The 16047-nt window shown below is 37.1% G+C and overlaps 1 protein-coding gene across 8 annotated transcripts in view; it reads right to left on the reverse strand.

Moving 5' to 3' along the window:
* The window catches only part of NFIB (nuclear factor I B), a 238943-nt gene that overhangs the window by 95984 nt on the left and 126912 nt on the right, over positions 1 to 16047 (reverse strand). For all 8 annotated transcript variants that reach the window (XM_049634972.1, XM_049634930.1, XM_049634910.1 and 5 more), the window contains exon 3: positions 9092 to 9145. In XM_049634972.1, the coding sequence (XP_049490929.1) occupies positions 9092 to 9145 (54 nt within the window). The remainder of the gene's footprint in view (positions 1 to 9091; positions 9146 to 16047) is intronic.

Below are 16047 nucleotides of genomic sequence, written 5' to 3' on the forward strand. Positions count from 1 at the left end.
CCCCCCCCCCCCCCCCCCCCCCCCCCCCCCCCCCCCCCCCCGCCATCGCACTCTGTCTCTCTCTTTCTCAAAAATAAATAAACATTTTTAAAACTTTTTTAAACAGGAATTTGCCAAGAAAACGCATTCCTAATCTTCTACTCCTATAATCTGAATTCTATTCTAAATTTGAACATTTAAGAACTTTACTGAATGTGATATCTTAAACAAAATTAGAGGATAAAAAGGAAAAACGTCTCTGAAACAAAATCTGTTACAAAAAAAATCTTTTTATTTTTGCACTGACTTGTAACAAGACCTCATTCTAAAATTACATTAAAGGTTTACCTACGATGTCAAGCCTTACTTACCACAGTTAACCATCCTTCCACTGTATTTCTATTTATACTTCCATGAATAGAAAGCCTGTTTATATTCTGTTGTATATTGTCTAATGCCAGAGTTTAAAATTACTTCTAAATTTCATGAAATCATGCCTTTTTCTCTATTAAAAAAATGCTTGATTCTTATGGATACAATAAATGAGAACATGAGAATGGGTGGGTCTGAACTTACTGAGGAGTAAATAGGCTATGATTTTTTTAAAAAAAATCAGAGTAATTTTTCTTTTCGTTGACTTTGAACATCATATTCTAAGACAAAACATGCTTTATGAGCTCCTTCAGGGCCTATGAAAAATGTATGTGCCTTCGCATGCAAAAAGAAAAATGTTATATTACTTCTGTAACTATTAGAGAGTAACGTTTGTCCCAAATTCTAAGTTCTGGAGACATCAGTGAGAAGTCAAGCAGATATGGGCCCTACTGATTCCAACAGATGATAACTACAGCTACAGATGCTGAGCTAGCTTTATCGATAATTATTTGGTTGGTTTTCATTAGTTTCAAGACAACCCTCTGTTGACTTTAATCTCAGTACCTATAAAATGGAGTTGGGGAGAGATCAACTGCAAAATTTTTATTATTTAGAGAATTTCTTAAATGCAAGATCAGCATATCCTTATATACACTTAATATACACTATAATGGATCAAAGAGGAAATGAAAAGAGAAATCAAAAAATACGCTGAGGCAAATGGAAATGGAAATGAAACACACCAAGATTTATGGGGTGCAGCAAAAGCAGTTCTGTAAGGGAAGTTCATAGTGATAAATGCCCACCTCAAGAAACAAGAAATGTCTCAAATGAACAAGCTAACTTTATACCTTAAGAACTAGAAAAAAAGAAAAACAAAGTCCAAAGTTAGCAGAAGGAAGGAAATAACAAAGATGAGAGCAGAAATAAATGAAGCAACTGATGGTGCAAATAGAAAGGATCTTAAGAGACTACTACGAAAAATTACACGCTAACACACTGAATAACCTAGAAACAATGGATAAATTCCTAGAAACATACAACCTACCAAGACTGAACCATGATGAAACAGAAAATCTGAACATACCAATTACTAGTAAGGAGATAGAATAAGTAATCAAAAACCTCCCAACAAACAAACTTCTGTATAGACAGCTTCACAGAAGAATTCTGCCAGTCCCCCCGCCCCAAAAAAAAAAAACCAAAAAAAAAAAAAAAAAAAAAAACAAAAAAAAAACTAACACAATCCTTCTCAAACAAATAAAAGACAAGGGAACTCCTCCAAACTCATTTTATGAGGCCAGCTTTACCCTGAGACCAAAACCAGAAAAGGATGCCAGAAGAAAAGAAATATTTCTATGAACATAGATGCAAAATCCTCAACAAAATATTAGCAAACCAAATTCAACACTACATTAAAAAGATCATCACCATGATCAAGTGGGATTTATCCCAGCGATGCAGGGATGGTTCAACATCTGCAAATCAATGTGATACACCACTTTAACAAAATGAAGGATAAAAATTATATAATCACTTCAACAGATGCAGAAAAAGCATTTGACAAAATTCAATGTCTGTTTATGATAAAAACTTTCAACAAAATAGGTACAGAGGGAAAATACCTCAAAATAATAAAGGCCATATATGACAAGTGCACAGATAATATCATACTTGATGGTGAAAAATTGAAAGCTCTTCCTCTAAGATCAGGAGCTAGACAAGGATGCCCACTCTACTACTTTTATTTAACATAGTACTCATAGCACTGGAAGTCCTCGCCAGAGCAATTAGGCAAGTAAAAGAAATAAAAGGTATCCAAATTGGAAAAAAAAAAAAAAAAGAAATAAAACTGTCACTATTTGCAGATAACTTGATATTATATATTGAAAATCCTAAAGACCATCAGAAAACTGTTAGGACAAGAACACGTGGGTGGCTCAGTCAGTTAAGTGTCCAATTCATGATCTGGGCTCAGGTCATGATCTCACGGTTCATGAGTTCAAGCCCCACTTGGGATTCTGTCTCTCCCTCTCTCTGCCTCTCTCTCTAAAAATAAATAAACAAACCTAAAAAAAAAAAAACCTATTAGAACAAACAAATTTGGTAAAGTTGCAGGATAAAACATAAATACTCAAAGTCTGTTGCATTTCCACATGTTAATAGTGAACTATCAGAAAGAGAAATGAAGAAAACATCCCATTTACAATTGCATCCAAAAAAATTAAAATACCTAGGAATATATTTAACCAAGGAGGTGAAAGACCTGTATATTGGAAACTAGAAGACATCAATGAAAGACATAGATGAAGTAAAAATAAATGGAAAAATATTCTATGCTCACAGATTGGAAGAATTCATATTGTTAACATGTTCATACTACCCAAAGGAATCTACAGATTCAATGCAATCACTATCAAAATTCCAAAGGCAATTTTCACAGAAATAGAACAAGCAGTCCGAAGAGTTGTATGGAACCATAAAAGATTCCAAAAAGCGAAAACAATCGTGAGAAAGAACAAAGCTAGAGGCATCACACTCCTTGACTTCAAACTGTATTATAAAGCTATAGTAGGGGCACCTGGGTGGCTCAGTCGGTTAAGCATCCGACTTCAGCTCAGGTCACGATCTCGCGGTCCGTGAGTTCGAGCCCCGCGTCAGGCTCTGGGCTGATGGCTCGGAGCCTGGAGCCTGCTTCTGATTCTGTGTCTCCCTCTCTCTCTGCCCCTTCCCCGTTCATGCTCTGTCTCTCTCTGTCTCAAAAATAAATAAACTTAAAAAAAAAAAAAAAGTGTGGTATTGGTACAAAATCACATGCACTGATCAATGGGACAGAGCAGAGAGCCTAGAAATAAACTCCTACATATACACTCAGTTCATTTACGACAAAGGAGCCAAGAATACACAATGGGGAAAGGACAGTCTTTTCAATAAACAGTGTTGGGACAATTGCACCATCACATGCAAAAGAATGAAACTGGACCACTATTTCTTCTGTACACACAAAACTAACTCAAAATAAAGACTTGAATGTAATGCTTGAAACTGTAAAACTTTTAGAAGAAAACATAGGCAGTAAGCTCTCTGACATCAGTCTTGGCAATGATTTTTTGAATCTGACACCAAAAGCAAAAGCAATAAAAGCAAAAATAGACAAGAGGGATTACATCAGTCAAAAAAGTTTCTGTATAGGAAAAAAGACCATTAACAGAAAAAAAATGCAACCTATTAATCGGGAGAAATATTTGCAAATCATATATGTGATAAGCAGCTAATATCCAAAATATATGAAGAATTCACACAACTCAAGAGCAAAAAAAAAAAAAAATTCTGACTTAAAAAATGAGCAGAGGACCTAAATAGACATTTTCCAAAAAAGACCCACAGATGGCCAACAGGTACATGAATAAATACTCTACACTCTACATTATTAATAATCATGACAATACAAATCAAAACCTCAATAAATGAGATATTCATTACCTCACACCTGTTAGAATGGATATTACCCGAAAGACTAGAAATAACAAGTGTAGGCAAGACTATGGAGAAAAGGGAGCCCACTGCACTGTTAGTGGGAATGTAAATCGGTGCAATCACTATGGAAAAAAGTATGGACACTCCTCAAAAAACTAAAAATATAACTCTACATGATCAGCAATTCCACTTCTGGGTTTTTATTTTCAAAAACGAAAACAATAATTCAAAAAGATATATCCCCATGTTCACTGCAGCATTACTTACAACAACCAAAATGTGAAAATAACTTAAGTTTCCATCTATGGATTAATGGATAAAGAATATGTGGTGTATATATATATATATATATATATATATATATATGGAATATATATATGAAATATTATTCAACCATAAAAAACTAGGTAATCTTGCCAACTGCAAAAACATGGATCTCAAGGGCATTGTCCTAAGTGAAAGAAATCAGACAGTAAAAGATACCATATGCTCTCTCTGATATGTGGAATATATTTATTATATAGATTTATTTCTACATTTTAAATTAATTAAATTTATATTATATTATATTATATATTTATTTGTATTTATATACATAATAAAGAATTTCTTAAATGTCAGATGAGAATATTGCTATAGTTAATAGATACTCCTTGTTTAATGTATTCCATTGTTTATCTAGTTCCATCCTTGTTCCAGAGAGGATATAAAGTAGTTTATTTGACATTCACCCAATATATGATCCTAATGATTTCCAGAGGTTTGGCCAGAGTACATGCAGACAATCAACAGACAAAATAGCACAAGCACCCTATAAGATGTTCAAAAAAGAAAAGTAAGATAAAGCCATGTCATTCCAGTTGAGAAGGCTCTGGTTAATGATACTTAGAGCGCTTCGTAAGTTTTCATCGTAGTATTTGCAAAAATGGCCCTAAGATCCAGTATTTCTTTGTTGTATTTCCAGCCAAGAGAGAGCTAGCTCCCCACATAACTACAGACTTCCTAAATTCCAAAATGAGGTGTCAGCGACTAGCTGACTTAGAGGCAAAATCCAATTTCCAGATTGCCTTGTTTTTCTTGGCTATTAACTATTCGGGCATTAGGCAAGTGACTGAGATTGGGGTATCTAAAAGATCGCAGCTCAGGGAATATTAAGACACAGAACAACAGGGTTAAGTCAAAGTTAATTTCAAAAGATAGCCATTCAATCACATATTTCGTGAAAGTGACAATGGAGATTTTAATTATCACAAATAAAATTAGGACAGCGTCTAAGTCCCTAAATTAGTGGTCTACTCTCCTTTGGGCCAAACAGTTATTTGCTATAGTTGAGAGAAGATGCAGAGTTCTTTGGCTTAGAAGGGATTAATTTAATGTTCAAAAAGAAGTAACTAAATATAAACATATTACTTCCGACCCCATCATAAACAAAGAAAATGTGTATCACAAAAAAATAAATAAATAAAGAAGTGGTCTAGTGCTTCTTGACTAAAATAACAATGTCATATCCTTGGACACCACCAGAATTTTAGAGCACCTTAGCCCTGAAAAGATTATGGTGCCCATCCCACCATGTAACGAAGAATAAAAACAAAATACGAAACCACAGATAGTATAAGGAAATGCAATAAACTGCTTAACGGCTTTTTAAAGTAAAAAAAACAGTGGCTCGGTCGGTTAAGTGTCCTTGGCTCAAGACACGATCTCATGGTGCATGGGTTCGAGCCCTGCGTTGGGCTCTGTGCTGACAGCTGGGAGCCTGGAACCTGCTGCAGATTCTGTGTCTCCCTGTCTCTCTGCCCCTCCCCCACTCACACTCTGTCGGTCTCTCTCTCTCTCAAAAATAAACATTAAAAAAAATTTAATGTTTAAGTAATAAAAATAAGCCCTTGAAAATATGCTTTTAAAAATAACAAATACCAAATATCCCTCCTTTCAAAAATGTGCTGCTTTTGTTTGCTTATGCTCAGTTTGCTCACTAAGTTCTAAACCCCAACAAGAAGCACAAGTTAAAAAATTAAAGGCCTATATGAAGACATCCAGACTAGTTTGAAGAGCTTCAAGGTCACCCTTCAGAAGTTCTTCTGAATCAGCAGGGAAGTGGTCTCCGTGTCAGACAGTCATGTCTGATGCTGGAGAAAAGCCAAGCTAGAGGGGGGTTCGATTTGTGCGCAGACACATGCATGACTGATTGGGATTCCACCTTCACGTCTCCTGTGGGGAACAGATTTCACAGAGCTTCCACCTCCAAAAGGACTTGAATTTTCGCCATCTCTTCCCAAGCTGTTGAAAAGGAGATGGTGGCCGCCGCATGGCTTACACACCCCCCAAGTAAAACGACCGGTTGTAGGAAAAGTGTTAGCCCTCAAAGAGACCTTTTTCCAAAGTTTAGCTAGCTTCTCTTTGTTATAACAACACAAGCAGCAAAGTGATTGTTTCATTGTTTACGGTCGTAGACTGAATTTTCCCATGAATGCATTGTGCCTTTTTGAGATCCTGCATCTGAAACTTTGCAGATTTCACATTTCAGCCAAAGAAAAAGCCTCCTAAAGATAAATTAGGCTCTAAAATACCAAACATGCTTATACTTAATGAAAAGAGCTTTCAATAATATGTATAGTTTATCCTAATTGACTGAAAACAAAACCTTAATAAGTTCAGGTTTTTCACATTTCAGATTAGAAACCTTTCTATATTCCTAGTGGCTTGATTTATTTCAAGGCATTCCAGAACAAACTCTTACTTTCCTCAAACCAGATTCTATAATAATCTCCGTGATCAGGTGCATAATACAATGATACACAATGTATGTTAAAATGATGGAATGTTTCTGAATCATTAAAGAAAAATCAAATTTTATTTTATTTTATTTGGGTATCATATATGTTTTATTATATTCTACCTGAGAAACCGGTAATTGATGTACCATTTAAGTATATACAATATCCAACTAATCATAGTATGATCTACAACATCACAATTTTAAGACATCGTTCGCAAAAAGGTTTGATTTCCAAAGAAAATTTAACAGGGAAAAAAATTAGACGTGTCCTACCTTGATTACTTCTGTTTGTCATATTATATGCAAACAGATGATTTAAGAGATGTGCTACGCTGAAGGTAGCAAAAGAAAAATTTAACCGAGCTTCTTGACAAATATTGAAAAATCAAATTCTGACATTATATAACAATTCAACAACTATTCAGCTTAAGTACAGAACATAGCTTAAGTACAGAACATTTTTAAGTGAGGGTAATTCTTTCTGTACATGTTCAGAAATGAATTTCAAACAATAACAGCTTTATCAATTTCAAATGCAAAGAACATATCCTTTGTTTAGTCTGACTGACTTACATTACTTATCCACTTTTCTTCTATTAACCCTCCCCCACCCTATTCTTTGTAAAATGAGTGAGGAAGGTTTTACAAAATATTTGGACACAATTCACTTTGGGTTATCATGCTATGCAGAGAAAGTATTACGCAGCTGAAAAGAAGAAATTTTAGGGAAGTTAAAGACATTATACGCTAATGAAATTTTCTCAACTTCAGAAAATGTCTGACAAAATTTATTAGATTCAAAATAGTCTGTCTTTTTGGTTCTAATCTCCCACCAACACAAAAAATAAAATAATACATTTAACTGGAAATTACATTTAAAACTGTTGTGATTTTTGCCTGTTTTGTTATTGATCTGTAGGAATTTTGAAGGATTCTGACTTTAAAAAGTGGAGAAAATTCAACTTAGGGTACATTTTTCAACCTATATTTAATTAGGACTTTTTACCTTTGAATTATATGCCATTTCTGTCCAACAGTAAGGTTTTGTATAATACCACACAGGTTAAGATGTAGTTGGAAAAAATATAGTTTTTCTAAGATAAAAATAAAGAACAAAGTACAGGCAAGACTCAGAAATAAAAAAAATATATTGTTTTGACCTCACACTTTTCCTTGCGTATTTACTTCCTGTATCTTTCAACATCATTTTAATTTTTTTTTTTCAACGTTTTTTATTTATTTTGGGGACAGAGAGAGACAGAGCATGAATGGGGGAGGGGCAGAGAGAGAGGGAGACACAGAATCGGAAACAGGCTCCAGGCTCCGAGCCATCAGCCCAGAGCCCGACGCGGGGCTCGAACTCACGGACCGCGAGATCGTGACCTGGCTGAAGTCGGACGCTTAACCGACTGCGCCACCCAGGCGCCCCTCAACATCATTTTAAAACAAGACTGGCCTGACATATTTTCTTACACGTTGGGGGTTCTTCAGGTATTTCCACCTCATATTAGCAAAGCATTAGGACAAGGGAGATCAAATAATTAAGGACCTGACACTAACTCTCCCTGAGGAAACTTTTATTATTACCTTTCATAAACGTTTTGGTTTATTTTCAATGGAAAAAAAAAAACAGATCAGATTATTTTGGGAAGTAGAGGGCACGTGTGGTGAGTGTGGATTGTTTTGTTTGTTTTGTTTTGTTTTTGTTATTCCTAGAGCACTCTTTTACCAAAGTTACAGATATAATCAAAATCCTTACGGTAACAAATATTAGAAACCCTGCTTTGACAAGTTTTACGTCCTGAGGAAAAATAAAAAAACTCTCCCAAATCAATGTCAAATTCTGTATGTTCAGATTTAGGAACAACAAAACTATGAAGAGAGCCAAGTTATAAAAGCCCATTTTCAGATCTGGAACAACTTCTGAAAATAAAGAGGGTATTTGGCATGTATTATACTAAAGGACAAGTCCGACTTTCATTATTCCCTGATTCTTGGAATCCAATAAAAACCTTATGGAAGAAAAACTCGTTTGCAAAAAAAAACCCTTCCCTGAAAACATACCCAACCACGACCACACCCCTCCTTTTAAAGTAATGACGGTTGATAAACTATAATAAGAGTATGGAAATTTTTACTTTTTCTGGTGCATTTTAAAAGGATGACTAAGAGGGTTTTTTGGCTTTTTAAGCAGCAATGACGTTTAGCACCTGAACAATGCGCAACTAAAATCCGTGCGTGTTCATTTTTCCAGAAACACCAACAAAAATTAAAACGGTGATTCGGTTAAGACTGATGACGCCCGCATAGAAGTATCCGCCACTGTGAAGGGCCCAAACAGAATCACCTCGCACCCTGATCATACCTGCCTACCAGAACAAAAGAGGCAGCTGACCAATGATGGGGTGTTGATCAAAACAGTGGTACCTTTGTTCTCCAACAATGTTAGATTGCAAACGTCCTGGAACACATATTTACCTGGAGGATTCTTGGCAGGATCATTGTGGCTTGGACTTCCTGATTGTCCAGAATCTATAAAGAAATCACAGAAAATGTTTTCTTTTTAATTTGTTTTGAAAGAATTTCACAATCCTCAAACGGACTTTAAAGAAAAAATTTAAGGCCCAACAATGAAGCTGAGTGTTGAAATAGAGTATACTTTCCCAAGCCTTTCGGCGGTAACATTTTATTTATCAAGCTAGATGAATGTCCATACATATTTCTATGTCAAATGGGGGGGGGGGTGAGTAGAGATCTATCATCTTCTCAGGACGGAGCAAGGCTTTCTGGAAACAAAAGGTCTGGCCACAAAGCCGCTGAAGGTGGTTTGAAGGTTGGGCCTGTCAGTAGCAATATGAAATAAAGCAGATACATTCCCTAAAAATGCAACCTGAGTGTAATTAAACATGCTTTTAAGAACCTGAAAATGTTTTTATTCCATGAGTATAATAGATAGAAACGAGAGTCTGTTTTTCCAGGATTTCATGTGCATACACACATATCCACTCCCATAATCTCCCAACCTACTGGATCCAGGCCCAGATTTGCCTGCATCCCATAATAGCAATCGATTTGCAAACACCCAAGAAAAGCATAAATTACTAGGTAGAAACTAACAGAGCTTTGTGGAGAGCAAATTGTTGGATCAATTTAATTTCCATCTGTGATAGACAGACTCTGCAGATAAGGAGAAAAAGATCAATGTAGTGTATCTGAATTTCCTATCCCACGTTATTCTTCATTGATGCTTTCTGTAGGGAAAGCAACGTGGAGGCAATACTACAGTTAGGCAACATGCCCTTCCTAGCTAATCTAACACTGTTGTGTTTTGCTCGCTCCTCTTTCCTCCGTGTCCCCTCTGCATTTATCTGTGTCATTTGGCCCCATGTTATTATACACTTACTTGCAGGTTGCTTTGTAATCTTCCTTTATTGGTTCTAGTGTTTAAGTTTTGTCTCCCCAACTAAATTGCATGCTCCAAGGCAGAAGCAGAGATTCTGTCTACTCCTTTTGTGTCTCCCTCAGGGTGCGGGGGTGCTGCTCGTGGCTGTGAATGCACTGGGCTTTCGGTAAATGCCAGAGGAATGACAGGCTCAGATGCAGCCGCCTTGCTTGCCTGCCTAGAGAAGGCAGTTTTGAACTGGATAGTGCATGCCAACAAAATTTGATAGGTGGCCCTAGATAAGTCTCTTCCCTGAAATCCTGCCATGGTACCTAAGCCAAGATAGGAATCCAGTCTCGTTTAAGCAGAAAAATCTTACACTGTTTTGTTTGGTTTTTTTCAGCAGGGTTATTCTGCTCTTCCGTTAAGCGATTTAACATACAGCAATTGCTGCTTCTCTTACTAAATGCAAGGGCATCCTGTTAGCTTCTTACCGTACAAAACTTGGTGATTTATTTTTGTGCTTTGCCTCATGCCTGTTCACCAGATTTAATGCTGAGATCAGAAGTCTACCTCTTCATCCATTTTCCTTCATCTCTCTCTCTCTCTTTTTTTTTTTTTTTTTTTTTTTTTGCCCTAGGATAGTTTTCGTGAAATCTTAGCAAATATATTTACGGATTCCCACATTATCTTCCAATTCATTTCCGATTTCCCAAAATGGAAGTAAAGAAACTGGTAAGGGTTACTCCTGCAGTCTGAGTTTCAGCTAGTGTCTCCTGCTGACAGGCACAGAGTTGGGTATTCTCTACAATGCTTGTCTCTAATCTCTCATGAATACTATGGCTTTTTCTGGAAGGGAGGCAAGACTCAGTGACTTATAACTTAGAAGATCAATCTTTCTCTTTCTACATTCCTATAAAAGATGGTATAATATTGGCCAGTTTCCAGGCATGGAGTATGATAGTTACATAAAAATGATAAATGACATTATTTTGCTACGGCTTCAGCTATTTCTGCCTTGAGTTCTTCTGACAAATGTCCTTCAATATCGATAGTACATTCCAGTTTAATTTCTCAAGTGACTCTAACATTTTGAGAAGTTCCTACTTATTATTAACATACCCACTGACCAGAGATTCTTTGTATTTTCTTTTTCCTTCTAAAATGACTTCACGTTTATGGAGGTCTAAACATGCATCCCTCAAGGTGGCTAATGCCACCTTCCTGATGACACAACATGAGGTCAGTTGAGGTTGTCCTCAGGGAACAGGAGTTGTCGACTCTCTGTGAGCCTTAGCATGTTTCCTTAAATCAATTTCAAAATGGCACCACAAAACTCTTTCCCAACATCTGGCTACTAAAACTTAGGTCAATTGAAGAATGAAGGTCTCTTCTACTCCCAAGAAAGTATTCAGCTAGAACAATGGCAACCCCTTTTACCACAACATCCCACTTGGGAAACCCTATTCTTTTCTGCTGCAAATTACCCTTTCCCTCATTTCCAACAAATGCACACCAACTTCATTTGAAAATAATATTATTACTAAAAAAACCACAAGTATTTGAGGGAAAACTGAAGAAGACACTAAATTTGAGTCACACACTTGCTTTTCATAAGAATTCCACTTTCTAAAATGATCTGGCATTTACTGGCACACAATGGAAGATTTTCCCTCATATTCCAAAGTCTGTGCCTTCTCATGAAGGAAAATAGCATATACTGGATCCCAAAACATAGAAGAGGGCCCCCTCAGGGAGTGAGCCAGTGAACATTTACTTTTCAGACTGTAAATTCTAAGGCTATAATCTACTCTTAACTCTCACGGCACCTTATACTGGTCACTTAATTCCAACTGCTGGAAAAGGAAATAACCAGAAAGTCACAGTTGGCAGAGAAACCAAAAAGAACTGTTATTGTGGTTAGCTTCAGAGAAGGAATTATTCAGACCACATCTAAAACCCTTCCAATTCACCACCCAGGTCACATTACTCTACACCCAAAGGTTTTACTCAACCACCTCCATCATCAAGTCCTGTGTGTGTGTGTGTGTGTGTGTGTGTGTGTGTGTGTGTTCTTAATATGTTATTATGAATTCTAGTTCTGTTCCTCACTAGTAGTGGGATTTTTGTGCAAAATTACTTCATTCTTGGAGCCCTGTGGGCCTGATATTTAAAACTGTTGTACTATCTACCTCATAGAGCTGTTGCAAAGCTTTTATTATATAAACCATCAAGCCCTGGCCAGGCACATTCTATACAATCAGTAAATGAAAGATAGTAAACACAGAGGTCACATTAAAAAAAATGATTAATATTCCTTTTTTTTTTAATTTTGAGAGAGAGAAAGAGAGGATGAGCTGGGATGGGGAGACAGACAGAAAGCGAGAGAGAGAATCTCAAGCAGGCTCCACACCATCAGCACAGAGCCTGATGTGGGGCTCAATCCCACAAGAGTGTGTGCCCACTGAGAATTCCCATGTAAATGCTATAGCCCCCCTCTCTTCTCAAGAGAGGAAGGCACTACCATCACAAAACTCTCAGGAGCTGTCACACTCAAAAGGCAGTAAATACCAGCCACCTGATGAAGACTACCTTCCAGAAGACTGAAGTCTTTGGAGAGCAAGACTGGTAAGAATAGGGGTTGTAAGTTGCCCAGCACATTGGGTCTTGAATCCAGGATCAATTTGGATGCAGTGGAAAACAAGAGAGGGGAACGGACCTTGCAGGCAGGAGACCTAAACCAGTCCTCCATCATACCCTCCACATTTTATTTTCTCTTCCTTGATCTTAATCTAGACCTTCTACGTTTCTTTGTCTCTTTCTGACTTCACCGGACATAACGTACAACTGAAATAGTTTGTATTACATACTTACAAAAATCTCTTTTAGCCCATTCTCTATGTTTTAAAAGTATAAATAAACATATATCTTCTTCTTGGAAGAAAATAGTTAATGAATCCATTTCTAGATCACTACTTTCTTTTTAAGTTCATTTAATTATTTGTGAGGGGGGAGAGGCAGAGAGGGAGAGAGAATCCCAAACAGGCTCCACACTGTCAGTGCAGAGCCCAATGCGGGGCTTGATCCCATGGACCATGAGATCATGACCCGGCCCGAAATCAACAGTCGGATGGACTCCCAAGTGACTGAGCTACACAGGCATCCCCTAAATTACTTTATAAACTCAATCTATTCCTCCTCCCCCAGAAACAAGAAAAGGTTCACATCTCCAAATGACCTTTTCCAACTTTTCTTCCATTCTTTTGTTCCATTCCCTTTTAAAAAGCAGTCAGCCTTTTATGGTCCTTCTACTATCTAAACTTTACCTAAACAGGCGCCAGTTTCCCTAATGGCCCAATTTTAAGGAAGATCCTGGGATATATAAGTGACCTAAATGATTTGTCCAAAGTTACATGGCAACTCTTGAAACATATGTTCTCTCCATGGGCCACCCATTCAGACATACTACCCCTTGAGTGGGTATTATACAATCTTAAAATCATGCACAGCCAAGGGAACTGTCAGCAGATTAAATGTTTCTGGGAACTTTACCTTACCCCTAACTGCCCTCCTCCTTCCCACCATTTACCAATACATTCAAAATCTTTTTCATAAATTTAAAAAACCCTTAGCTATTCTAAGTTAGACATAATTAAAATCTATACACTCATTGATGCTTTCAAAAGATTGGACAACTCTAAATCTCAAGTTTTACTAATAATCTATTGGAAGGCCAATAAAAGGTTTGTTAAATATATAAGATAATAAACAAATAATAACCTGTTCCATGTTTGTTATTGAGTATTAACTTTCTGAGGTCGATGAGCTCAATTACCTGATGGGGGCAGATCATCAAAACTGAAAATTTTTTGAAGGTCACTACTTTAAGCATCAATTAGATGTGATTCAGAAAGATTCATGCGACACCTTTGGTAGTCCAGCTGCTGATGTCTGGGACATAGTAAGTTCTCAATACATGCTTATTAAATTTCCATTTAATGTGTAATAATGCCCTTTAAAATACTGTTCCAACAAGAAGCACATATATTGTACGCTTTCTAGAGCTCAGACTCTTCCCAAAGAGGAAACAATGTGCAAATAAAATATAATACACCATGATAGGTATTATTAATGAATATATATCAAGATCAGCAAACAGTTGGTTCCTCCTAGGAAGGATGAGCGAGGGTGTGTCATAGAAGATATCAGAAGAGAGGGACCTCAGGGGCAGGGTCTTCAAAGATGAACAGATCGGATCTCATGTCTTTCTAGTACCTTATTCTACTACCAAGGTGATCTCTTTAAAACCCCAAACTGATTAAGCTACTTCACAACTAAAACCTTTACAGGTACTCCAAATACACACAGGAAACTCTCCAAATGTTTCAGTAGGCCATTCCAGGTACCTTCTGGTCCTTACCAACCCCTCAGTCCTCTTTTGGCCTTCTGCTCCCCCCATATGTCACTTACACTGGATGCCTCCAAGCCTTCACCTTCCACACCCCCCCCCTTTTTTTTCCTCCCCCAAGTCCTCCATATTGAGGACATCCCTTTTAGATTCTAAAATACATAAAGGCCCGGATGCTGACCTACTTAGCCCTACAGCCCTAATCTTTGATACAGTGATGTAGGGCCCGACATTTGGCTGAGTAAACCAAATGAGCAAAAAACAACAGGCGTGTAAACTATGAAGTGTGCAAAGAAGAAAGACTAGGCACATCCCTCAGGGCAGAAACATACAGGAGAAGTCAAATAGATATAACCTTTGTGGCAAAAAAAAAAAAAAAAAAAAGGCGGAGGAGGGTTAGGTATACAATTCCCTGGGACCAGGTCTCCTGGCCCCATGTTAAGGCTCAGTTCTGAAGGAGTATTTGGAAATGGGAGGGGTAGGCAAGAGACACTATTTTGAGTGAGAAAGTAATTTTTGGTGCTTCCCTACAAAGGGAAGAAATGTTTGGTGAGGGTCCAGGAAGCAAGCCCAGAAGCCTTTAATGACCTTTATATATTAGCTCTCTTTCTACTCCCAAATGAAACGCATTCAGGAATTCATTTTCGTCTCTGACACCACGACTGCACTATCAACAGGAAAACCAAATTTGGGAGGCGGGAGTTGAATTTACAGTCGTTTTGGTGCAAAGAATGGATGGAACAAGGTAACTTGTCAGGTCCTTTCTAGCTCTAAAATTCTATGATTCTATAACAATATGGCTTTTATATCAAGGGATATCAGAAGAGTAAATGAAACCCACATCGTAACCTGTTAACCTACAGATAGCCTCTTGCTAGAACTAAAATTAGTCATCATGTGATAAAGGCCCCTTTGTCATATTCTTTTTGCTTTAAGCAGGTAAAGAAATAGCCCATTGTCAACTAAAGAATACCACGAGATTTTTTTTAAAGACTTAGAATGGTCCCCTTCTTTCTCTCCTAAACATTAATTACCAACACACTAAAATAGTATATTTTTACAAATTAAATACACAGCATGCCAGAAAAAAATCACTTACGAAAGAGAAGAGTCAAGATGTAAGGAACAAGCAAAACCCTGAGGGAAGGGATACAAATGCATGCATTTTATAACAGGGACACAAGAAAATAAGACAAAACTAGGCACCTTTTTAAAGGGGAGGAAGAGAAAACTATTCTCGTAGGGCAAACCTCCTTCACCCTCTTCTAGCTTCTTCTGCCTCAAAGCTTATGCCTCACTGCCTCACTCTTGCAACTCTGCTTTCTGCAATGACTGTTTCCCCAGGATTTACAGTGACTTTGCTTTATATAATTGCAATTCTGATGCCATAATTCACCATCTTTTTCTCCAGCACGGTTAAAACACGATACAGCTTCAGTTTAAATGGAGGACTGTTTTATCGATTGGGGTGACACAAAACTATAATTTGATAAAATTTTCTTTTTCCTCTATTAAATGTCTATTAGAATGACACACACACACACACACACACACACACACACAAAACTATAGTTTAATAAAATTTTCTTTTTCCTCTATTAAATGTCTATTAGAATAACACACACACACACACACACACACACA

The sequence above is a fragment of the Panthera uncia genome, chromosome D4 (assembly GCF_023721935.1).
Source record: "Panthera uncia isolate 11264 chromosome D4, Puncia_PCG_1.0, whole genome shotgun sequence".
Taxonomy (NCBI): domain Eukaryota; kingdom Metazoa; phylum Chordata; class Mammalia; order Carnivora; family Felidae; genus Panthera; species Panthera uncia.